This window comes from Lepidochelys kempii, chromosome 6 (genome assembly GCF_965140265.1).
Source record: "Lepidochelys kempii isolate rLepKem1 chromosome 6, rLepKem1.hap2, whole genome shotgun sequence".
Taxonomy (NCBI): domain Eukaryota; kingdom Metazoa; phylum Chordata; order Testudines; family Cheloniidae; genus Lepidochelys; species Lepidochelys kempii.
Genome location: NC_133261.1, coordinates 29422315 through 29448202, shown reverse-complemented (window position 1 = coordinate 29448202; position 25888 = coordinate 29422315). Strand labels below are relative to the sequence as shown.

General features: G+C 45.3%; 2 protein-coding genes across 7 annotated transcripts in view; both read right to left on the bottom strand.

Moving 5' to 3' along the window:
• Positions 1 to 25888, bottom strand: part of PTPN5 (protein tyrosine phosphatase non-receptor type 5) — a 141334-nt gene that overhangs the window by 94834 nt on the left and 20612 nt on the right. For 5 of the 6 annotated variants that reach the window (XM_073350619.1, XM_073350621.1, XM_073350618.1 and 2 more), the window contains exon 2: positions 16242 to 16311. In XM_073350619.1, the coding sequence (XP_073206720.1) occupies positions 16242 to 16266 (25 nt within the window). In that variant the 5' untranslated portion in view covers positions 16267 to 16311. Of the gene's footprint in view, positions 1 to 16241; positions 16312 to 22815; positions 22867 to 25888 lie in introns of those variants that run through there. The other variant, XM_073350620.1, reaches the window with a different exon arrangement.
• On the bottom strand, positions 9987 to 11874 carry LOC140913823 (uncharacterized). Its single transcript, XM_073350617.1, has 2 exons — positions 11152 to 11874; positions 9987 to 10564 (listed from the first exon to the last, which is right to left on the bottom strand). The coding sequence occupies exons 1-2, from the start codon at positions 11738 to 11740 to the stop codon at positions 10041 to 10043; spliced, it is 1113 nt and encodes a 370-aa protein (XP_073206718.1). The 5' UTR covers positions 11741 to 11874; the 3' UTR covers positions 9987 to 10040.

Below are 25888 nucleotides of genomic sequence, written 5' to 3'. Positions count from 1 at the left end.
ACGTGGGCATGAAATACAACCATTCAGATTCAGCAGCGTTTTATACCCACTTTGAAATCACTTTGCGCTGGTATAAATGACTAGCCCAGGTGCAAGGCAGTGGGGAATCAGGCCTTTAACGTCAGGAAAAATATAAGAAGAGCCAGCACTAACATTTTCCTCCGGCTCTGATTTTACAAAGCAACACAATTATAACTGGGCCAGATCTATTGCTGAACTCAGTGGAGCTACACAAATTGACACCATAGTATGAGTTATATATTGGCCTTTACAATACTCACAGCACGTCATAATTAAAGACTAACTACAGGGAGGGAAAAACATGCATATCTCCCATTTTTGACTTAAACGAGAAGAAATTCAGCTGTTCACAATTATTTGATTCTACTGCTTTGGTGCATAATCACTAAAAGACCTGACTGACGTTTCAAATTGATATTGAAGGCATTCCACATAAGTAATTTCAGGCATATCTGAATGTGTGGGAGTCCTCAGGGCATGTCGACACGGCAAGAGCTGTTCATGGGGTAGCCTACCTGAGCTCCACCTAGCACAGGTAACAGCCGCCGTGATGACAGTGCCACATGGGCTTCAGTGCGGATAACACAAGCCCAGCATGGACCCTGGGTATGGATTTGGCTCTGTAGCCTGCTCTGAAGCCCACACTGCTCTGTTTTCACCGCTGTTGTTACAGCACTGGACTGGGGCTAGCTCAGGTAGGCTGGCCCATACACAGCTTTTCTTGAATGGACATTCCCATAGTAGCAGGAAATCAGAAAGATATGCCAAGCTGCTGTTGTTATGTGCCTGTAAGTATGAGAAGACTCTTAAAATCAAAATGGAATTTTAAAGGCAGCCCGTGATTTTAAAAAACAGGGCCACAGTGTCTTAAAACTCTTCTGTATGTACTTAACTATACTCACGTCAGTAGTTCTAACTACACACAGGAGAAAAGTTATTCATGTGCATAAGTGTTTGCAGGGTCAGGCTCCAAGTTAGACAAGAATTCAGCCTACTTTCTATTGTAGTATTTGAAACCTCTGGAGGATAAGTCACGGCGAACGGACTATTAAGGAATTGCGAGACTCAAGCATAGTGACAGCCAAATACTAAAAAGCCTATTTAGAGTATTTCACAGAAGCAGAACTACCTTCACCCAGTGCACTGTACTAGCACAAATTCATATTTTAAGATCTTGGGTTGATTTTTCATTGGGAGCTTCAACTCAGGCCAGGTCTATACTCAAACGGTTAGGTCAACCAGCTATGTCGCCCAGGGATGTGAAAAATCCACAACCCTGCGTGACATAGTTAAACTGACCTGACCCCTGGCATAGACAGCGGTAGAAGAATTCTTCCATTGACCTAGATATTGCCTCTTGGGGAGGCTGATTAACTACAGCGACAGGAGAACCCCTCCCATCACCGTAACGAGTACCTACAATGAAGTGCTACAGCGCTGCAGCGGTTTAAGTGTAGACATAGCCCCAGGCTCTGCCCGTGCACATACACAATTGTACATGCAGCCATCCGCACACATGCTCTGGCTCTGCAGGAGTAGCTAAGAGACACTAACACCTGCAAGCACTGCTACACAGAATTTTAATGCAAACCTAGCAAAGAGGAAACATTTCACAAAGTGAGATGGCAGCAGAGGATTAGCAATTGCTACTCTTTTCTTTTCTTTTGCTGGAAAGAACGGAGAAGTCTTCGTTTCTGGAAGACAGTCATTGCACAGGCAACTTATGGAAACAAGTCCTGTGGGGCTTATAATACATATCACCATCACCACTACTATGGCACAAGATGCTGTTGGAGAAATATTCTCCCACTTTTCCTTTGAAGCCCTGAATCAGCAAAGCACGTAAGCATGGTAAGTCCTACTGAAGTAAATGGGTTATAAGTGTGGGGTTAGGTGTGTTGCTGGATAGGAATTGTGCAGAAGGATCTCTCTAAACCACGCATCAGACCCTTTCTCTGCCTCAGTTTCCCCTTAGTGTCAGTCATTCACCAGCTCCCAGTGCTGTCAGGTCCTTGCAATTATTTAGCCCTCCAGTTAAGTCCAAAACTCCACCCCTTCCAGGGGTTTAAGTCCAATATAAACTCCAAACCAAATTTTCTACCCCAGGATCTTCTATAGGGTACAACCCTCCCTCTGAAGATCTGTCCTCTTTCACCTTGTCTTCAGCCACACTGGGATCTATTCAGCTCCTCCAGGGGTTACTGCACCAACTCATGGTGTGGTGGTATATGAGGAATCCACATACACACTCTACTGTGGGTTCCCAGCCACGTGTGCTCTGCAGCCTAAATTTCCCGCTCTTTCCCTCCATGGGCCTCTATACACTCCATGCCTGGCTTCCTCACTGGCACTTTCTTGACCAGCCCCAGGGGAGCTGGAACAATTTTTATAGTGGGGTGTTGATGATGGAAACAGTGTATTTGGTGTTTGTTATTACTACTTCAAGGCACAAAGTGTGGCAGCACCCTCAGTTCCAACACCACTGACTGGCCCCTACATTTTTGATGGAATATTGACTCCTAGGTCTGCTCTTCCTAGAGTCTCTCTCAGATCTGCCCTCCTTTTGACCACAGGCTACAGGTTTTTAGTCACATACTCCCTATCACTCTATCTATCTAAGAGGCATTATTATCGAGTGGTTAAGGCACAGGACTGGGACTCAGGATACCTGGGTTCCATTCTTGGCTCTGCCACTGACCTGTGGTGCTGCCTTGGGCAAGTCACTTCACCTCTCTGTGTCTCTGTTGCCCCATTTGCCTTGCATGTCTAAACTGTAAGCTCTTTGGGTCAAGGATGGTTTCATACTATGTGCCTAGCACATATTCTAGCACAACGGGGCCCTGATCTTGGTTTGGGCCTGTGGGTGCTACTGTAATTCAAATAACTGTAACCATGTATGGGTATTTATTAAGAGCTATTTCTCTGGCACTAGGCCTAGTAGTGTCTGAATGCATATTTTGTCTCATATACGCATATCTGAGCAAGAATTAGATGGAATTAATTTCCTTAATACAACTTTGTTAGGTTTTTTTATCACATATATTTATCAAGGAAAGAAAATCAAACCCAAATCATATGGCTTACGTGTGAAACTTTCCCATCTCCAGCAACACCTCTGATAGAAAAAAAAAAGTTCATTCAGTACTTACTAAGATACTCAAATGCTAAGCGTGATGCTCAAATCTTTCCTGAGGAACATTTATAGCAACCACTTTAGGTACTGATGTCACTCAGGGTGCATCCATATTGGTTATCTGTTTTAAAAACGCTATTGTCCATTAAAAATTATGATCAATATTGTTTTCCAGGCACAGAGATAAACATCCTGCTCAGTGAGCTGAACTCTCATCTAAAAAAAACCCCCAAAACAAAACAGTCAGAATAAAAAGCATTTGGTATGTGTCTGGTGCACATATGTGGCAGCATAGCATATTCCCTGCCTACACTGAAAGTGTGGGAGCACTTAGTCATCTAATGTGCATATTTGATTGGCACAATATCTTTGCTTTCTCACATGGTGAGAAAGATGATTGCCAATTTATTGTATTTTTACATCTTCATTACGTACGCATCAGTCAGAGATACCGGAACCCCTCAGGTTAAGGTGTCTGTAACTATATTTTGTTGGAAGCTGGACTGGTCTACAGTGAAGTCCCAGTTCAGGAAAGTACTTAAATGTGTGCTTAAATTCATCCCCTTTCCAGGGCAGCACTTAGACACATGCTTAACTTTAAGCATATACTGAAATCCCACTGGTTTCAGAGTAGCAGCCGTGTTAGTCTGTATCCGCAAAAAGAAAAGGAGGACTTGTGGCACCTTAGAGACTAACAAATTTAGTGAGCTGTAGCTCACAAAAGCCTATGCTCAAATAAATTTTTTAGTCTCTAAGGTGACACAAGTACTCCTTTTCTTTTTGAAATCCCACTGACTTCAATTGGATTTAAGCATCTACTTAAGTGTGTCACAAATAGGGATATTTTCCTTAACTGGGGCCTAATTTAAATTCTGATCCAAAGCCCGTTTAAGTAAATGTGAATCCTTCCAGTAACTTTGGTGGGTTTTGGATTAGGCTCTCAGTTTTTTTGCTTTGAATGCCCTGCTCTCAGTTTTGTACAAAGCTTCAGCAGCTGAATGTAGTGCTTGAAGTAAAACTATATATTCACTATAGATTAAGGCCCCAAGAATGCAACAGAATCCATATGGGTTGACAGACCCCTGTGCCTTTGCAGAGTCCTGTTGAATTCAGTACATGCCAGACACATAACATGTCCTTTTTAAAGTCAATGGGGGTCCACATACATTGGTACAGTGGAAGGGATGGCATAATGAGCAATGCATAAATAAAATTTGATGTGGCATCCCAACTAGGGTTGCCAATTGTGTTTGGAGGTATTCCTGGAGGTTTCATCATATGACATAATCTTTAATCAAAGATTAATCTTTAGGCCTGGAGATTCCAGGACAATCCTGGAGGATTGGCAACCCTAATCTCAACAGGCTCAACACAGCCTTCGTTCTTCCCATTTATATAAACTGAGTACCTTAACATTTTAATGCACGTGTGACTTTTTCAGATGAGACTTTAAAACAGTGAGGTACTCTCTGCTTTGCATGAACATGCGCTCCTGGGCCATATTTCATAAAGTTTAGGATCTAAGCCAAAAGATTCCTTTTGCTTGTTATCATTTTGATGCCATCTAATTGTTACTGGCTGTGCCCCGAAGGCCTTATACTCAACTCAAAGGCATTTCTGTCTGTATGTCTGTAATGGAGTAACTTTTTGAATGCTGTGTCTGATCATAGAATCATAGAATATCAGGGTTGGAAGGGACCCCAGAAAGTCATCTAGTCCAACCCCCTGCTCGAAGCAGGACCAATTCCCAGTTAAATCATCCCAGCCAGAGCTTTGTCAAGCCTGACCTTAAAAACCTCTAAGGAAGGAGATTCTACCACCTCCCTAGGTAACGCATTCCAGTGTTTCACCACCCTCTTAGTGAAAAAGTTTTTCCTAATATCCAATCTAAACCTCCCCCACTGCAACTTGAGACCATTACTCCTCGTTCTGTCATCTGCTACCATTGAGAACAGTCTAGAGCCATCCTCTTTGGAACCCCCTTTCAGGTAGTTGAAAGCAGCTATCAAATCCCCCCTCATTCTTCTCTTCTGCAGACTAAACAATCCCAGCTCCCTCAGCCTCTCCTCATAAGTCATGTGTTCTAGACCCCTAATCGTTTTTGTTGCCCTTCGCTGGACTCTCTCCAATTTATCCACATCTTTCTTGTAGTGTGGGGCCCAAAACTGGACACAGTACTCCAGATGAGGCCTCACCAATGTCGAATAGAGGGGAACGATCACGTCCCTCGATCTGCTCGCTATGCCCCTACTTATACATCCCAAAATGCCATTGGCCTTCTTGGCAACAAGGGCACACTGCTGACTCATATCCAGCTTCTTGTCCACTGTCACCCCTAGGTCCTTTTCCGCAGAACTGCTGCCTAGCCATTCGGCCCCTAGTCTGTAGCGGTGCATTGGGTTCTTCCGTCCTAAGTGCAGGACCCTGCACTTATCCTTATTGAACCTCATCAGATTTCTTTTGGCCCAATTCATAGAAATCAATTCTATGATTTCAAGGAACGTTCTAGGCAACTAACTTTTGAGGAAAACTGGAAAACTAAGGGGAAATGGGGGACACATAAAGCCCCTGCCAGCTCTTTATCACACTAGGGATGTAAATAGCAGTTAAAAAAAGTAACCGTGTAACCAATTAAAATTTTATCGGTTACACGGTGAAACGTTTAACGGGGGAACTGCAGGGTGCAGGGGGTGCTGCAGCACCCCCACATTTTATACAGGTCCCCGCTGCTGGCCCCCCGCGGCCGAGGTCCCAGCCCTGCACCTGAAACTCCGCTACCAACCACGTACTCGGGGTCCCTCCTGGCTGCTGCCCCAGGCGGCCGTGAGGGCCTGTGCTCCAGGCAGCGGAGTTTAATCGTTAACCCTGAACTGAAACCGATAAGACTGATGCTTATCAGTTAAGCGGTTAAATTTGTACATCTCTATATCACACAACAGCCTTCAGCACCTCTGCCTTTGTCTATAGAGTAGGGCAGTGGTCCCCAAACTTTGTACCTCGCACCCTCCCTCACCCCTTTCCGCATTCCCCTGAGCCGGGAGCAGGACCACGGCTCCTGAAGAGAGGATGTAGACAATGTGTGAATCCCCATTACCCCGCCCATGTCCGGGGCTCTGTCTGCCCCCATACCCTCTTTCTCCCCCCACTATTGGCTTTGTATGCCCCTCTTCCCCCATGCCAGGATCCCTCAGAGAACCTCATCCATGGGGCAGGGAGAAGGGGGACCCTGGTGCTTGCAATAAGCTCAGCCTACACAAGCTAGGAAGTGTGCACCGCCTACCTAAGTATTATTTGTATGGTGGGAGGGCCCAGAGGTCCATTGTACAAACACATAACAAAATGTCAGTGCCTACCATGAAGAGTTTATAGTCCGAGTGTAAAACGTGAGACAGCATGAGTAGAAAACAGACGGGGGAGGACAAGGTAATGGTGAGATGACTGGTCAGCAGGCTGTGTGCTGGCTGCTGTTCTCCACACACAGCTGCTGGCATTTCAGCTGTGCTGTATGTATATAATCTAAACAAGTATGCTGGATTCCACCACAATATGTCCTACACTATAAATGTAAAATACTGAGGGCCAGATTGTTTGCAGCCCTTGCATGGAAATGCAGGATTGGAGGGGCGTCCAGGGCATCCAAGCGTGCTGTGGAAGGGCTACACACAATAGCAACCCCTATGCTACCTGCATTCTACGGCGTACAACGGACTGCTCACCCCTGTTCCTCCTGGGACTCAATGGAGAAGGCAGAGCCATGAATGGAGCAGACTGCTTTCCCATATTACCTTCCACCCACACACACACACACCTTGCAAGGAGCAGACGGAGGAAGACAGAGTACCCACGGCACAATCTCTCCATTGTAGCTCCACACCTATAAAGGGCTGGCAATTGAGCCTTTACTATCTAGTACAAATGAGGCGGATCTTTGAATCTTCAAGACTCCTATAACATAACATGACAGAGGCTGATTTTCTTTTCAATTGCTCACCCGTAGTTGCTTGTTTTGTTCTTTTAAGATTTTCCTTCTCTGGGCATGTGAATGCTGTGTGTGTCTCCCCCAGGGCCACTGATAAAGGGTGCAAAAAGAAAAGGAGTACTTGTGGCACCTAAGGGTATGTCTACACTAGGGAATAAGGTCGAATTTATAGAAGTCGGTTTTTTAGAAATCAGTTTTATATATTCGAGTGTGTGTGTCCCCACAGAAAATGCTCTAAGTGCATTAAGTGCATTAACTCGGCGGAGTGCTTCCACAGTACCGAGGCTAGAGTCGACTTCCGGAGCGTTGCACTGTGGATAGCTATCCCACAGATCCTGCAGTCTCCGCTGCCCATTGGAATTCTGGGTTGAGATCCCAATGCCTGATGGGGCTAAAACATTGTCGCGGGTGGTTCTGGGTTCATATCGTCAGGCCCCCCTTCCCTCCCTCCCTCCGTGAAAGCAAGGGCAGACAATCGTTTCGCGCCTTTTTTCCTGAGTTACCTGTGCAGATGCCATACCACGGAAAGCGTGGAGCCCACTCAGGTAACCGTCACCGTATGTCTCCTGGGTGCTGGCAGACGCGGTACGGCATTGCTACACAGTAGCAGCAACCCATTGCCTTCTGGCAGCAGATGGTGCACTACGACTGGTAGCCGTTCACGTCGTGTCCGAGGTGCTCCTGGCCACGTCGGCTGGGAGCGCCTGGGCAGACATGGGCACAGGGACTAAATTTGGAGTGACTTGACCAGGTCATTCTCTTTAGTCCTGCAGTCAGTCCTATTGAACCGTCTTATGGTCAGCAGGCAGGCGATACGGATTGCTAGCAGTCGTACTGTACCATCTTCTGCCGGGCAGGCAAGAGATGAGGATGGCTAGCAGTCGTACTGTACCATCTTCTGCCGAGCAGCCATGAGATGTGGATGGCATGCAGTCCTTCTGCACTGTCTGCTGCCAGCCAAAGATGTAAAAGATAGATGGAGTGGATCAAAACAAGAAATAGACCAGATTTGTTTTGTACTCATTTGCTTCCTCCCCTCCCCCGTCTAGGGGACTCATTCCTCTAGGTCACACTGCAGTCACTCACAGGGAAGGTGCAGCGCGGTAAATCTAGCCATGTATCAATCAGAGGCCAGGCTAACCTCCTTGTTCCGATAAGAACAATAACTTAGGTGCACCATTTCTTATTGGAACCCTCCATGAAGTCCTGCCTGAAATACTCCTTGATGTAAAGCCACCCCCTTTGTTGATTTTAGCTCCCTGAAGCCAACCCTGTAAGCCGTGTCATCAGTCGCCCCTCCCTCCGTCAGAGCAATGGCAGACAATCGTTCCGCGCCTTTTTTCTGTGCGGACGCCATACCAAGGCAAGCATGGAGGCCGCTCAGCTCACTTTGGCAATTAGGAGCACATTAAACACCATGCGCATTATCCAGCAGTATATGCAGCACCAGAACCTGGCAAAGCGATACCGGGCGAGGAGGCGACGTCAGCGTGGTCACGTGAGCGATCAGGACATGGACACAGATTTCTCTGAAAGCATGGGCCCTGCCAGTGCATGCATCATGGTGCTAATGGGGCAGGTTCATGCTGTGGAACGCCGATTCTGCGCTCGGGAAACAAGCACAGACTGGTGGGACCGCATAGTGTTGCAGGTCTGGGATGATTCCCAGTGGCTGCAAAACTTTCGCATGCGTAAGGGCACTTTCATGGAACTTTGTGACTTGCTTTCCCCTGCCCTGAGGCACATGAATACCAAGATGAGAGCAGCCCTCACAGTTAAGAAGCGAGTGGCAATAGCCCTGTGGAAGCTTGCAACACCAGACAGCTACTGGTCAGTTGGGAATCAATTTGGAGTGGGCAAATCTACTGTGGGGGCTGCTGTGATGCAAGTAGCCCACGCAATCAAAGATCTGCTGATATCAAGGGTAGTGACCCTGGGAAATGTGCAGGTCATAGTGGATGGCTTTGCTGCAATGGGATTCCCTAACTGTGGTGGGGCCATAGATGGAACCCATATCCCTATCTTGGCACCGGAGCACCAAGCCGGCCAGTACATAAACCGCAAGGGGTACTTTTCAATAGTGCTGCAAGCTCTGGTGGATCACAAGGGACGTTTCACCAACATCAACATGGGATGGCCGGAAAAGGTACATGACGCTCGCATCTTCAGGAACTCTGGTCTGTTTCAAAAGCTGCAGGAAGGGACTTTATTCCCAGACCAGAAAATAGCTGTTGGGGATGTTGAAATGCCTATATGTATCTTTGGGGACCCAGCCTACCCCTTAATGCCATGGCTCATGAAGCCGTACACAGGCAGCCTGGACAGTAGTCAGGAGCTGTTCAACTACAGGCTGAGCAAGTGCAGAATGGTGGTAGAATGCGCATTTGGACGTTTAAAGGCGCGCTGGCGCAGTTTACTGACTCGCTTAGACCTCAGCGAAACCAATATTCCCACTGTTATTACTGCTTGCTGTGTGCTCCACAATATCTGTGAGAGTAAGGGGGAGACGTTTATGGCGGGGTGGGAGGTTGAGGCAAATCACCTGGCTGCTGGTTACGCGCAGCCAGACACCAGGGCGGTTAGAAGAGCACAGGAGGGCGCGGTACGCATCAGAGAAGCTTTGAAAACCAGTTTCATGACTGGCCAGGCTACGGTGTGAAAGTTCTGTTTGTTTCTCCTTGATGAAACCCCCCGCCCCTTGGTTCACTCTACTTCCCTGTAAGCTAACCACCCTCCCCTCCTCCCTTCAATCACCGCTTGCAGAGGCAATAAAGTCATTGTTGCTTCACATTCATGCATTCTTTATTCATTCATCACACAAATAGGGGGATGACTACCAAGGTAGCCCAGGAGGAGTGGTGGAGGAGGGAAGGAAAATGCCACACAGCACTTTAAAAGTTTACAACTTTAAAATTTATTGAATGACAGCCTTCTTTTTTTTGGGCAATCCTCTGTGGCGGAGTGGCTGGTTGGCCGGTGGCCCCCCCACCACGTTCTTGGGCGTCTGGGTGTGGAGGCTATGGAACTTGGGGAGGAGGGCGGTTGGTTACACAGGGGCTGTAGTGGCAGTCTGTGCTCCAGCTGCCTTTGCTGCAGCTCAACCATACACTGGAGCATACTGGTTTGGTCCTCCAGCAGCCTCAGCATTGAATCCTGCCTCCTCTCATCACGCTGCTGCCACATTTGAGCTTCAGCCCTCTCTTCAGCCCGCCACTTACTCTCTTCAGCCCGCCACCTCTCTTCCCGGTCATTTTGTGCTTTCCTGCACTCTGACATTATTTGCCTCCACGCATTCGTCTGTGCTCTGTCAGTGTGGGAGGACAGCATGAGCCCGGAGAACATTTCATCTCGAGTGCGTTTTTTTTTTTTCTTTCTAAGCTTCACTAGCCTCTGGGAAGGACAAGATCCTGTGATCATTGAAACACATGCAGCTGGTGGAGAAAACAAAAGGGACAGCAGTATTTAAAAAGACACATTTTATAAACAGCGGCTACACTCTTTCAGGGTAAACCTTGCTGTTAACATTACATACATAGCACATGTGCTTTCGTTACAAGGTCGCATTTTGCCTCCCCCCACCGCGTGGTTACCCCCTCAACCCTCCCCCCTCCCTGTGGCTAACAGCGGGGAACATTTCTGTTTCACCACAGGCAAACAGCCCAGCAGGAATGGGCTCCTCTGAGTGTCCCCTGAAGAAAAGCACTCTATTTCAACCAGGTAAACATGAATTATATCTCACTCTCCTAAGGATAACACAGAGAGATAAAGAACGGATGTTGTTTGAACGCCAGCAAACATACACTGCAATGCTTTGTTGTACAATGATTCCCGAGTACGTGTTACTGGCCTGGAGTGGTAAAGTGTCCTACCATGAAGGACGCAATAAGGCTGCCCTCCCCAGAAACCTTTTGCAAAGGCTTTGGGAGTACATCCAGGAGAGCTGCGAATGCCAGGGAAAAGTAATCCTTTCACATGCTTGCTTTTAAACCATGTATAGTATTTTAAAAGGTACACTCACCGGAGGTCCCTTCTCCGCCTGCTGGGTCCAGGAGGCAGCCTTGGGTGGGTTCGGGGGGTACTGGCTCCAGGTCCAGGGTGAGAAACAGTTCCTGGCTGTCGGGAAAACTGGTTTCTCCGCTTGCTTGCTGTGAGCTATCTACAACCTCATCATCATCATCATCTTCTTCTTCTTCGTCCCCAAAACCTGCTTCTGTATTGCCTCCATCTCCATTGAAGGAGTCAAACATCACGGCTGGGGTAGTGGTGGCTGAACCCCCTAAAATGGCATGCAGCTCATCATAGAAGCAGCATGTTTGGGGCTCTGACCCAGAGCGGCTGTTCGCCTCTCTGGTTTTCTGGTAGGCTTGCCTCAGCTCCTTCAGTTTCACGCGGCACTGCTTCAGGTCCCTGTTATGGCCTCTGTCCTTCATGCCCTGGGAGATTTTGACAAAGGTTTTGGCATTTCGAAAACTGGAACGGAGTTCTGATAGTACGGATTTCTCTCCCCATACAGCGATCAGATCCTGTACCTCCCATTCGGTCCATGCTGGAGCTCTTTTGCGATTCTGGGACTCCATCATGGTCACCTCTGCTGATGAGCTCTGCATGGTCACCTGCAGCTTGCCACGCTGGCCAAACAGGAAATGAGATTCAAAAGTTCGCGGTTCTTTTCCTGTCTACCTGGCCAGTGCATCTGAGTTGAGAGTGCTGTCCAGAGCGGTCACAATGGAGCACTCTGGCAGAGCTCCCAGAGGCCAATACCGTCGAATTGTGTCCACAGTACCCCAAATTCGAGCCGGCAACGTCGATTTAAGCGCTAATCCACTTGTCAGGGGTGGAGTAAGGAAATCGATTTTAAGAGCCCTTTAAGTCAAAATAAAGGGCTTTATCGTGTGGACGGGTGCAGGTTTACATCGATTTAATGCTGCTAAATTCGACCTAAAGTCCTAGTGTAGACCAGGGCTTAGAGACTAACCAATTTATTTGAGCATAAGCTTTCGTGAGCTACAGCTCACTTCGTCGGATGCTGTAGCTCACGAAAGCTTATGCTCAAATAAATTGGTTAGTCTCTCAGGTGCCACGAGTACTCCTTTTCTTTTTGCGAATACAGACTAACACGGCTGTCACTCTGAAACCTGATAAAGGGTGTGCAGTGGAATCAGCAGGAGAGGAAACAAGGGGAGCAGTAACAGGGTCTCAGCTACGGAAGCAACAGAGTAAACACAGCGAGGGCACATCTTCAGTAGACTGTTGCACCTCTCTTTAATTGATTGCCTAATAACTCGAGGTAGTTAACACATTTGTAAAGACCAATGTGGGTGCTCTCCCCCGCCCATGTTTGATCAAAGGTACAAAGGTTACCAGGTTACCCAAGGGATCAGTTTAAGGTAAAAAACAAACAGCTTGGATCAAACATGTGGAGGGTCCATACCAACCTTTCCAAACATGTTAACTTCCTCAAGTTAATTGGCAGTCAATTTACTGGAGGCACAGAAGTCTGGTGAGATAAGCTCCAAGACAGATTCTAATTGCAGCTACAACTTGTGTAAATCTAGAGGAACTCCAATGGAGAACTTCAATCTCAGGAACAATGGTTACTCCAGAGTTACACCAGTATAACTGAGAGCGGAATCGGGGCCCTTGTTTTCACAGCCACGTGGAAGAGCTGTCTCCACCCAAGCACCTCTGCTCTCACGAGGATGGCGCAAAGTGCACAGTTGCATTTTTCCAGGATTCTCATGTAAGAAAAATAAGTGTGTGAGAGGAAATGAAACCTCCTGCTTCTGTTTAAAACACATGCTCCTCCACAATGGACAAAATTCTTGCCACAGTGCCATTTGGTACCAGAGGTCACAATATAATCTGCAAATATTACCTCTAACATCTAAGGGCTCTAGGATGGGCTCATCTAGCTGGGCCTTATGTAAATATAGTGCAAAACGGCTGGGAAGCAAAATTACCACATCCCCCAGCCTGGGACATTTATGAGAAATATTAAGACAGCTAGATCCACATAACTGCAGATCCAGTAGCCTTACCCCTTGCTCATCCTCAATGCTACACTCCACACTAGCCTGTCTAAAGGTGATGCAGAGGTCAAGGCCCCTGTGCCAGCTAATCACTTTTCCCTCACCTCATGTCACTCAGGGCAATTACTGGGCTTAAGTGGCATGGAGGAAATTCATGGAAATTCAACTGAATTTCACTCCTAATATGCAAAACTTCTGCAGTGCAGCTCATGAAGTTCAAGGTTGACACAAGCAGCTAAAAGTTTCTTTCACGGAAACTAGAATATGGCCTACGATCGACAACAACATACAAGGGATAAAAACAGGTCACATGCTCATTAGTCCATGTACAGAAGCTGAAATACTGTAATTCTGTATTCAGCATATACTCAGAGGTATTGCCAAAGCATTCATGGAGATATTTAGCATTAGTGAGGCCTCTCCACCAACTGGCTTACGCTCAAATCTTTGAGCATCCTCTGAGCAGGCAAAGTAAGCTGTGGGAAGGGCTTTCCGGAGCAAACTAACACCACCCCCATAGAAGACTACCTTTTAAGGGAACCTGCCTGTTTCTTACTTGCCTACCTACGTTCTGCTAACAGGTATTTTCATACTGCTGTTCACAACTGTGACCACCTGCTATCTTATTCTTTGCAGGGACTCACTATTGACAGGAGCCCAGAACCTGTTCACTCCTTCTTTAAATCCTACACAAGGAGGGGCTTCCTATGTAAAATCAACAAGTTGAAAGCACCTATTCTTTCCCTGGGAGAGGGTTGCAATGATCACCATTACACTCTGGACTAGTTGCCTGATTCTTACGTAAATATCTTTCTGAAGACTCTATTGCCAGCACACATGACTATGGGTGCATGACTATGGGTCCTTGATTCTTACTTCCTATTGAAATGAGTGAGCACAATGACCTCCCAACAGAGGGGCAAGAGTGTAGGTAGCCAATGGCCCTTCATGCTTCCAAAGAACATTAGTTGAGTTTAAGAGTTGCTAGTCAAATTTATCCACGTAGCAACCAACCCTATCACAGTGTGCCCATAGCGAAGAGGATATGCCATTCCTAAGTGAGTGCCTGGCTGGGGTAACTTGCTAAAATTTAAACAAAAATAGCTTCCATGGCTAATGAGCATCTGTGCCTGTCTTCGGGGCTGAGGGGGCTGTAAAACTGCCTGGGGAGGTATGATGGTTGTGAAGTGATGCATTTTAATGGTCCCACTACTAAGAGGCCAGTCATTATAATGGCCAGATTTTTCAAAAGAGTTCACTCCCTAAGTAGGCACTTAAATGAAATGATCAGGTATTCAGAAAGTGCTCAGCACCCAACAACTCTCACTGAAAACAGTGGTGATTGCAGGCGTTGAAAAATTTAGGCTCTTCATTTAGGTGCCAGAATACAAGCCAAGCTCTTTTGAAATATCTAACCTCAACAATGCAGGAGGAATTTTTTCTACACTCATCAGTACAGTCATAGTTTAAGTCAGTGGTTCTCAACCAGACGTCCGAGGCCCCCTGGGGGGGGCCGTGACCAGGTTTCAGGGGGTCCACCAACCATGGCTGACATCAGACTTGATAGGGCCAAGGGCAGAAAGCCAAAGCCTCGCCTCATGGGGCTGCAACTGAGGCCCCCGAACCCCACCATCAGGGGCTGAAGCTGAAGCCTGAGCAACTTAGCTTTGTGGTGCCCCCTGTGGCGTGGGGCCCCGGGCAATTGCCATGCTTGCTACCCCCTAACAGCAGCCCTGGCTTTTATAAAAAAACAACTGTGGCACAGGTGGGCCGTGGAGTTTTTATAGCACGTTGGGGGAGCCTCAAAAAGAAAAAGGTTGAGAACCCCTGGTTTAAGGCATTCCAGAGGTTTATAAGCATCTAAGGGCTTGTCTACACATTAAATTTATTCCAGAATAAGGTAGGGTGTGAATTTAAAATGGAGTAACTATTCCAGAATAACTCCATGTGAACACTCTTATTCTGGAATAGGAGTGCCTTTTCTGGTTTAGCTTAATCCACTTCCAAAGTGGATTAAGATATTTTGGAAGAAGGGACTCTTACTCTGGATAAGAGTATCCACATGTAGTTTTTCAAGAATAACTCTATGCCTAGGCAAGCCATAAGGGGTACAAAATATTTTCAGTAGGATGATTAAAATCCTATATCATGCTGAAAAAGGAAACAAAATTCTTGGTGATACAGGAGGTCTGGAAAAAACTGGCTCAAATCATGATAAAGCCATCCTTAAAGTACTAATTGTGTATCAGAATAACACAGGGACAGATTTTCCTGTTAAGATTGCTGAGCAGAGAGAATCCTCCCTTAAAGTGGATGGCTCCCTTTCTGAGCAGAGATGGGCTGCCACTCTTCCTGCATGACCCCCACCTTTCTATAGGGTGAGGAAATCCATGCATGGGAATAGTGTGGGCTGCAGACAGCATTCACTCACCAGCCTAATGGGGAATCTACTTAAAAGTAAATTGAGTTCTCCACATTATGAAAACCCCTGTGAAAGGACTGAAAATGGCAGGCAGGCAGGCAGGCAGCTGTGCACTGCTGACAGGGTGCTGAGGGAGGGCTGGGGACTCAAAAGCCAGTGGGAATGCACAGTGACAGTGTACAAATAAACCTCGGCCTTCAGTGATTTCCATCAGATCCACGGGGACCTCACAGTATCAGCACATATTCTGAGGCCACAAGGGAGAGGTCGGACACCACCTCACAAGCTGCTTCAGAGGAAACTCCACAAAAAGAATGTTGTGGTCTTTCATTCCCCAACTTCATCCCCCTCCAGAGGGTTTTCTATGGGAGGAGGCAATCTAACCCCCCCCCCCACACACACACACACACAATGCATTAATAAGCTATTTATATCTTACTCTAGGTCTGCTAATAGAATAAATGCTAGGTACCAGTTACACAATGCTACTGGGCAAGAATCTGATCTCAATTACACTAGTGTAAATGGGGAGTAACTCTTCTTAATTCAAAGGAGTTATACCAGATTTATACGTGGAGTTGAGATCAGAATTTGGCCTGTTGTTGAGGTCAGGGCAATAATCTCCTACAATACTAAACAGGCACTAAATAGACTTACCAAGGATACAGTCATTATACCACATCTCCAGGATTTCCCCAGCTGAATCATCAGATGCCACAGCCCTCACCTAAGGCATGGAAGAAAAAAAGGGGAGGGAGAGTGCTCTTTAGCAGAGATGAAAGAGAAATGTAAAGTAAAACAGAATCTCAAATTATCTGAATCAAAATTCCTTTGTACAGTAATAAGAGGGAAAAGCTAAAAACAAAACTGGAAACCAATTTGCAAATTGCCAATAAATTTCCACCAGGCTAATTCACTAAGGAGCGTACTGCACCCCAGAGATCCCTTAATTAATAGTGTCACATTTGCAATGGGATAGTTAAGGTTGTACCAGCGTTTCCATTATAAATCCCTAATTATACTTCAGCAAAACAGTTCATTACTTGCTGAAACACAATATACACGATACAGGGTTTTAGTCCAGGAGGCAATGTCTTTATATAACATATTTCTTAAAAAAAGGTTGAAATTAATCTAGCTTCTGGTTCAGGTTTTTGTTTGTTTGAGGATAGCACAAAGCAGAGGATTTTTTATTTGGTTTCTGACACTTTGAAATAATAATAAATAATAATAAAAGGCAACATTTGGTCCAATCTTGGAAGGCGCTGAGTGTCCTCCTTTCCCACTCTCTTCAAAGGGAAGTGAGGATGCTCAGCACCTCAGGGTGGGATTCAGAAAAGAAATTAGGTGTCTAACTCCCATTGAAATCACAGTCAATGGCAAAACTCTTATTGGCATCAATGGGGAGGATCAGAGCCATATACACGGCATACCATAGAGACATCTTATGAAATATAAAGTCCATGTCATAGCAGGGCTCTTTTGCATTCATGGTATATTTTAGACTTGACAGAAGTGGTATTGGGCTGTTTGTAATATTTATATGTGCTATACTCTATTTTGCTGGAATCTTGATAGTGTTTTTGTAAAAAAAGATTTTACAGTTTCAATTGCATAGGCAAGGGCTGAGCATGTAAGGTGCTGAGCACCCCAGCATCGCCAATAAGAATGTAGGGCACCCAGCCCCTTGCAGGAAATGGTAAGCAGTTTACTGAACCGGGCTCCCAGCAAGCTGTTTACTGTCTAAACACTTTAACTCATCAAATATTCATCATTGTGCTCATGGTGGGGGCAGCATGGCCAACATTCAAATTGTTTATCGACAGAACAAGGAAAGAACTCTATGGCCCAATCCTGAAGTCAGTGAGAGTTTTGCCATTTTCTTATTTAAAGAAGGATAGTCCAGTGGCTGGCGTGCTAGCCTAGCACTCTAAAAGAGTCCTGGGTTCAGGTCTGCCCTCTCCTAAAGACTTCCTATGTGATGCTGGACTGTCAAGGTTCCTTCCCCACTCTGAACTCTAGAGTACAGATGTGGGGACCTGCATGAAAAACCCCTTAAGCTTATTTTTACCAGCTTAGGTTAAAACTTCCCCCAGGTACAAATTATTTTACCTTTTGTCCTTGGACTTTATTGCTGCCATCACCAAGCATCTAACAAATATAACCGGGAAAGAGCCCACTTGGAAACGTCTTTCCCCCAAAATCCCCCCAAGCCCTACACCCCCTTTCCTGGGGAAGGCTTGATAAAAATCCTCACCAGTTTGCATAGGTGAACACAGACCCAAACCCTTGGATCTTAAGAACAATGAAAAAGCAATCAGGTTCTTAAAAGAAGAATTTTAATTAAAGAAAAAATAAAAGGATCACCTCTGTAAAATCAGGATGGTAAATACCTTACAGGGTAATCAGATTCAAAACATAGAGAATCCCTCTAGGCTAAACCTTAAGTTACAAAAAGACACAAAAACCAGAATATACATTCCATTCAGCACCTAATGCATATCTAACTAGATTGCTTATTAACCCATTACAGGAGTTCTGACCTGCATTCCTGCTCTGGTCCCAGCAAAGGCAACACACAGACAGAGAGAACCCTTTGTTTCCCCCCCCAGCTTTGAAAGTATCTTGTCTCCTCATTGGTCATTTTGGTCAGGTGCCAGAGAGGTTATCTTTAGCTTCTTAACCCTTTACAGGTGAAAGGGTTTTTCCTCTGGCCAGGAGGGATTTAAAGGTGGTTAGCCTTCCCTTTATATTTATGACATAGACTAATTGCTTAGTGTCTTTGTACCTCAGCTCCCAGCTGTAAAATGGGGATAATAGCACTGCCCTACCTCACAGGAGTGTCGTAGATAACTATAATAAAGTGTGTGTGTGATGCTGAGAGAATACAGTAATGGGGACCATAGAAAGGATAAATGAGAGAAGGGCTGAGCCCTACGTATACCTGGGTTTCAAGGGCTGATCCTTAGAACCCCTTAAAGTCAGCAGCCATAGCATTTGCAAGGCAGGATTGTTGCCTTCCTAGAGTGAAGATTATTGACTAGAAATCATATTATAAACCAAACTCTTCTTCCTTTCACTCCTTGATGCATGACAGGCTTTAAATTGTGGTCAGAATGACTCAACTCTTGGTTTGGGAAACTGTCTCTCCATAAATAGGCTTCCTGAAATTGACTAACTTTATACACAGAATAAATTGATTTTAAGTAGCAACTCCATCCCTAAGCAGGTTAAGATTTAGACATAATCAGATCTGTTAAAGTCACTAGTATTTGCATCTAATGGGCCAGATTCCTCTACCCTTAATCACATTAAGTTCTATCTTAAGTAACAAAAAAGGAACAAAGGATTTTTAACTGGTTTCTGACACTTTAAAGTAACAATAAAAGGCAACATTTAGTCCAATCTTGGAAGGTGTTGAGTGTCCTCCTTTCCCACTCTCTTCACAGGGAAATGAGGGTGCTCAATACCTTGCAGGATCAGCACCTCAGGGTGGGATTTACAAAGACACTTGGGCACCTAATACCCACTGAAATCAAAGTCAATGGCAAAACTCCTATTGGGAGCAACGAGTCCCACTGAAATCAATCAGTGCTAAACCCCACTGAAATCAATTTGCAAAATAAGGTGCTACTCCACATGAATAAAGATATCAGAATTGGATCCCTTAATTTGACTAATACAGTATATAAAAATATCAGCATATCACTACTGTACCCATATAGTCTATTCACATTACCGTTGGGTTTTTTTTTTCAAATATTGATGAATTTTTCCAGGAAAACAGTAGCACCAAAAACAAAGTGAGCTGACTGCAATAAAAAAATATTGGCACTAGTTAGAAAGCATATCACTACATAACAGTGGGATTTGCCAGTTGGCCACATTTCAAGATCCTTTCAGACAGGGAAGTACCTAATACACATGGCAAGGCCTAGCATCAGCAAACTACCATTTGGGGCCTGATCTTGCTCCCACTGGTATCAATGGGAGTTTTGCCACTAAATTCAATGAGAACAGGCTCAAGCTTCATTTTGGGTCACTTTTGAAATTACCTTTTATTACATTTAGTTAAGCTACTTAGAAGCTGAGACTTATTCTTGGACAAGTGTCAAAAAACCTTGCTAGAGTGAAGGACCAATGACAGTTTTAACATCCAATATCTTACATATCACCAAGACTAGCAAGCAATGCTTTTACATCATCTGATGACAGCACTAGATCTTAGCTTTCTAATGGTATAAGGATTAATCTGTAACTTCAGCAGTTTGTGAGATATCAGCTGCTAAAATCATGTAGTAACTGAAGTGAGAAAGAAAGTAAGATGACAATCATATCCAGTAAAATGCCATTTTAAAGGTCAATACTTCATTAATTGTCTTGGCTAGAATCACTTTGAGAGCCCACTACTGATAATTTCAGGTTCAATAAATTTTCCAAACACTGGTTCGGGCTTTGATCTCATGATCAGAATGGGAAAAAGTCATATTCATACCCTCAAGTGGTATAACAGGAAAGAAAGGCACAGAGAAAAATGTTGTTTGACTATTCTGTTATAACCTTTAATCTCATTTCATCCCATCTCAAAGTCCCTAAAGAACTGGCTACTAAATCCACTTTTTCCCACTGGTTGGTGTTTTCCAAATCTCAATGAAGTCTCAGCTCCCCAATTCACTGTCGTAGTCTGTAACAAAGCTCAGTCTCAAAAATGTCAAACATAACGAAGAGGCACTCACAAGAGGGAAATTGGCCACAAACAGTGCTACAGCACCCACTCTCATACGCTCAGCATTTATCAGCCAAGTCTGAGTAGGAGTGGCAAGCTATCACTACTTCTACTCGTGCTGACATGAGCTGCTGTTGGTTACCAACCTGAGAAAAATTATCATAACTACTAAAGCCCACCAGCAGCACCTGTCCCTTCCTGCTACTTCTAGCCCACTGAATGAACTTTTGAAGGACAAAGACCAACAGATGTCATAATTCGATTAAGCACTAAAGAAACCGCACACTGCAGCACTTGTACAGCCAATTTCTAGCCCAAATTTTCTACTCACCAGTTCAGAAACCAGGAAGACAGTTCAGTTTAATAATTAGTGTCAGAGGGCATGGACATAGCTCACTCTCTTTCTATGAAATAACTGTAGTTAACTATATACCCACCTACCTCCCCAAAAACCAGGCAGATAGCCGAAAAGTGTAAGCATCAGTCTGCTAAATAGCAACAGTTCTACTCTATGTGTATGAAAGTTTATCCATGAGCAGATGATATCACACTGGTGGCTGGACTTATGGTAGGTTGTACAGTGCCCTGCATTATTTGGTTGTGTGTTCATGTTGCATCTTGCCACACCTCTGATTTACCACTATAATTGTAATCTTTTCTGAGGTTCTGAACTGCATTCCGAATATCCACTCTTCTTCTTGACTTTGCCTACCTACTTGCATCTGTTGCTACCATCAGCTGCCACTAATTCTATGCTCTGCATAACAAGAGACTTTTCACAGCTGAGCTGATTACTGTGGTTATGGACAATCTGCTGTGTCTGAGTCTCCAGAAGCCATAAATATAGGCACTTTTAAAGCATCTAGGTTCACACTGCCTCTTACTTGATGGGAACATCCATCTTTACTGAAACCATCTCCACTAGCTACTGCTGCTCATGTTGCTAATTTGAAACGATTTGAGGGACAAAAAGTCTGCAGTTTGTAATTCTATGTTTGGGGGGGGGGAATTCTTAGAGCCTCTATTTTCCTTACTCCAAAGTATTGTTATCAGGATCTTTGCACTTTGTGAGAGTGAAAGAGATACACAGTGGAGAGTGGAGAGGACAACTGGGGCTAGAGGGGGATAAGAGAAGCAGATGGAAGGGATGAGAGACATGGTCAGATGAGTGGAGAGATATAACTGTGGCAGCTGAAAAATAAAGACATGAGAGTTGTAGCCAGAAAGGCCAGGAGACAGAGTCAGGAGATTTTTAGATATTTAGGTGGGAAAATCCAATTTTTTAAAAAACTGTATTTGCAGGCAAAAGTGAACCGTCTATATGTCCTACTGTATGGTCCATGTAGTAGTTTTGGAGAGGGACCAGATCCTGGCTCTGGCTTCAGTCAGTGACTGTGATACTCATTCCTTACTCACTTGGGCTGTCAAGGCCTTGCCCACAGAACAGGCAGACAGCATGAAAGCTCTTTCATATTACCTCCATGAACATGCCTCGACCCTGACCCAAAGGGACCACTTCCAGAGATGAGGGGTTAGTTTTGTCTCCAAGCTTATCCAGTCCTTAGCCTTCTCTGCTGAGACAGCCAATAGGGAGGCAATCGGTACCAATTGTAATCAGGATGTTTTGTGATGTCTCCACTGAAGAAGTGGACTGAGAGACTACTCAGAATCCATCAGATGGTAACAAACTTTGGCCATTGACAATCTGAGCTGGATATACACCAGCAATCTGGAGGCGAAACACACTGTAACTCATTACTACTCCCTTGTTAACCAACCATACTACACAATTGTACAGCACGTTTAGGGCTGGAAAGAGATAAAGGACGAGACTACATTACAGTGCATGTGATTGAGAGGGCCAGAATACTAAAGATGAACAAAATATGTTATAGGCAGGCATGTCAGAATTCAATTTTTAGTTTTTTAATGTTGATGGAAAATTTTATTTTTATATTTTACCTTTTTTTCTGGATTTGTATCTATTTTATTTTAATTTAAGTTTCTGTAGGGTGTCAAATGACCTGGACAAGCCCATTACTATTGGGGGAGGTCACTCCTCTGCTGAATGGCTCCTGCTGGGGGCTGTGTTCCTCCTCCTCTTGCAGCCCTAGCCAGGGGTCTCTGTTCTGCCCCACCAGGACAGCAGCCTCCCCCAAGACCCCTCCAGCACCTTGTGCCTGCAGGGATCATGTGTCAGTGGCCCCCATAACCATGCGCTGTCAGTGGCCCCGCTGCCTAAGCTAACTAATAGGAAAAGCCCAGGAGAGGAGTACATTTTAAGCCCCACTCCTCTCACTGGAGATAGGAGCCTAAGTCTGGGCTGCAGGGAGGTGCCTATCTCTGCTTGTGAAACCAGAAACGCTCTGCTGGAGTCAGATGGCTTTGGCACTTCAGTCCTTACTTGTGAGAATGAGTGAAGCTCCTGCCTCACACCGCCCGTGGCACGCCCCCCTCCCCAAAGTGGCCAGAAGAGGAGAAGGTAGTTCTAGGGATGTCACCCACCTTATAACTTTTAGCCAAGTGGCTAGAGCATTCACCTGGGATGAGAGAGACTCCAGTTCAAGCTTCCCCTCTGCCTGAGGGAGAAAAATTATATGAATAGGAGTCACCTACCTCTCAGGAGAGTGTGCTAACCACTGAGCTGTGGGACATTTTAATTGGCGGGGGGGGGGCTCCCTCAGTCTTTCCTGTTGAAGTTGTTCCACTGAGGACAGATAATGAAAAAGCAATTGGAGCCGGGGGACTAGACCCAGGGTCTCCAACCTAAGTGCCCAAACCACCAGGCTACAAAGTCATTCTCACGCTTTCTTTAATCTTCAACAGGCAAGATTACCAGAATATGCCATAGCTCAGTGGTTAGACCAGTGGCTCTCAACCTTTTCTGACTACTGTACCCCTTTCAGGAGTCTGATTTGTCTTGTGTTACCCCCAAGTTTCACCTCATTTAAAAACTACTTGCTTACAAAATCAGACATAAAAATACAAAAGTGTCACACACAGCACACTGTGACTGAAAAACTGCTTACTTTGTCATTTCTACCACATAATTTCTACCACATAATAATAAATCAATCAATTGGAATATAAATACTGTACTTACATATCAGTGTATGGTAAATAGAGCAGTATAAACGAGTCATTGTCTGTATGAAATTCTAGTTTGTACTGACTTCGCTAGTGCTTTTTATGTAGCCTGTTGTAAAACGAGGCAAATATCTAGATGAGTTGATGTACGCCCTGAAAGGCCTCTGCATACCCCCAGGGGTACATGTATCCTTGCTTGAGAACCACAGGGTTAGAGCACTCCTGTTCAGATCCTTTCTCGCCTGCTGCCTGAGTGGGGAATTGAACCTGGGTGTATCAAATTCCACATGAGTGCTCCAAGCACAGGGCTAAAAGTGATAAGACCACTACTTCCACCTCCTCTTTCTCCAGCAGCCCACTTTCAAATGGGACCCAATACATATGAGCATGCCCACTGGATCAGGCCCCGCTGGATCAGGCAAACACCTGTCTTCCCCTGGTTCATAGACTGCTCTGGGGCTTAGTTGGGAGAGAGAGGCCCCAACACATACCATCAGGCAGCGGTGTGCATGCCAGGAAACTGAAACTTAGGAGCCCACGGAACATTTACTGCAAAAACTTTTAGGCGCCGAGTGAGTTTAGGCACCGATAGGGTTTGGCAGCAGCTGAAGAGGAGTTCTGTGGATCACAGTGGAGCCTAAAACTGGGACTTAGGTGCCTAAGTCTGGGGGCATGTCTGTACTCACAGCTCGATCGGCACTGCTGCAATCGATGCAGTGGTGTCGATTTAGCGGGTCTGTCTGATGAAGACCCGCTAGGTTGATTGCAGAGCGCTCTCCCATCGACTCAGGTACTCCAGCTCCCCAAGAAGAGTTAGGTAAGTCGTCAGGAGAGCATCTCCCGTAGACACCGCGTAACTGAAGTAGTGTAACTTTGGTTTACATACAGCTAGTAAGTAGACCAGCCCCGGGGTTAGGTGCTTGGGCACATTTGCAGATCTGAGCTTAATAGAATAGGGGGGGAAGATTTTCAAAGGCACAAGTGGATGGCTGCAGCAGAATAAACTAAAGCTAAAGTAGTTATATGCTTTTTAGTCACAGGATTTGTCACAGCTATTAACGGAGCTCCCACAGCTTCACAACAAGGTAAAATCACATCCACAGTTTCAGAAATTCATGGCTCTCCCAGAGTTTCATCTTGTAAACATTCATGTTCTCTGATTTCCATATTTAAGAGGGACCTAAACAAGCCAATTAGCTGAAACCATTCCACCTCCCTTGCTTGCCATTCTCAAACTTAAAGAACAAGACACAATGGTCAGTGAGTGTAACAGAATGGTGGCAGTGATTCGTACTGACAGTAGTAAGGCTCAGCTTCTCGATGAGATGGCGAATCCCTGGCCCCAGGCTAGCAGAGTGCATTGTTACAGAAACAAAAAATTATAGAACAGATGTTATTGCAGGTCTGAATGGGAGATGCTATGCTAAAGAAAACAATATTCAACAAGTCAAGGCAAGTAAAGATTTACGAGAGAGGGAGCAAATCCTTCTTGTTTTAATAGTAAATCAGCTTTGCAAAACCATCAGCAAAATTTACTAGCCCAGGCACCAAACGACTCCCTTTCAGCAGAATGACAGACGATGCTGGAGGAAATATTAATTATATTTTACTTACCCATAAAAAAAATCGAGTGAGCAGAATTTTGTGAGGCTGCAGTACATTCAAACGCAGCATTATGTATTCAGGAGCTAAGGTACAGCGGTAACCAACATTTCTGGCAAAACATCTTCTCTCCTGCTGGAGCTGATGGAACCAAGATACTTGGGGTGCTATAAGCATCTTGGCTTGTCCAATTACCCTGATCCTGCAATAGAAGCAGGCAAGCATAACCTGATGCCCACGCAGCCTCATTGTCATTAATGGGGTTCTGCACAGGTGTAGGGGTGTGCCTGCATGCATCTCATTGCAGGAACACAGGCCAAAGAGTCTGTATTTTGGTCAGAGTCTGAATGTCTACACAGCCATTTTTAGCCCTACAGCCTGAGACCTTCGAGCCCGAGTCATTGGACCAGAGCCAGCCACAGGTCTTTTAATTCAGTGTAGACATACCCTTAATGAACACATTTGTAAGTACTTTTCACGTGAGCATACAGTTCAGTTTTAAAAATAAACCATGCATGGATTTAGTGCTAGTAAAAGGTGTCAGCCTGACAACCTTGTAATGAAGTCCTATCTGTATCTACAGGGTGAGCTTCCCCCACACCCTGCCGCCATACCACAACCCTGATCAGGTGGCAGGGGAATCTTCCTCTTGTGGTAACAGGGACAGTTCAGTCTCTATAACCCATGGAGTTCTGGACGTCTATGCTGAGTCTGCCAATTAATGCAAAGCGTGGTCATGGGCTTTTGTGGAGGGAACTGCATCTCATTGAGAAGCCACCAAACATCTATTAGATGGGAACAACAATTTTTGTCCCTATTGAGCTGGGCTGGTAGAAAATCAAGAATCTGGATGGGAATCTTGCCACGGACTTCAGTGGAGCTAGGATTT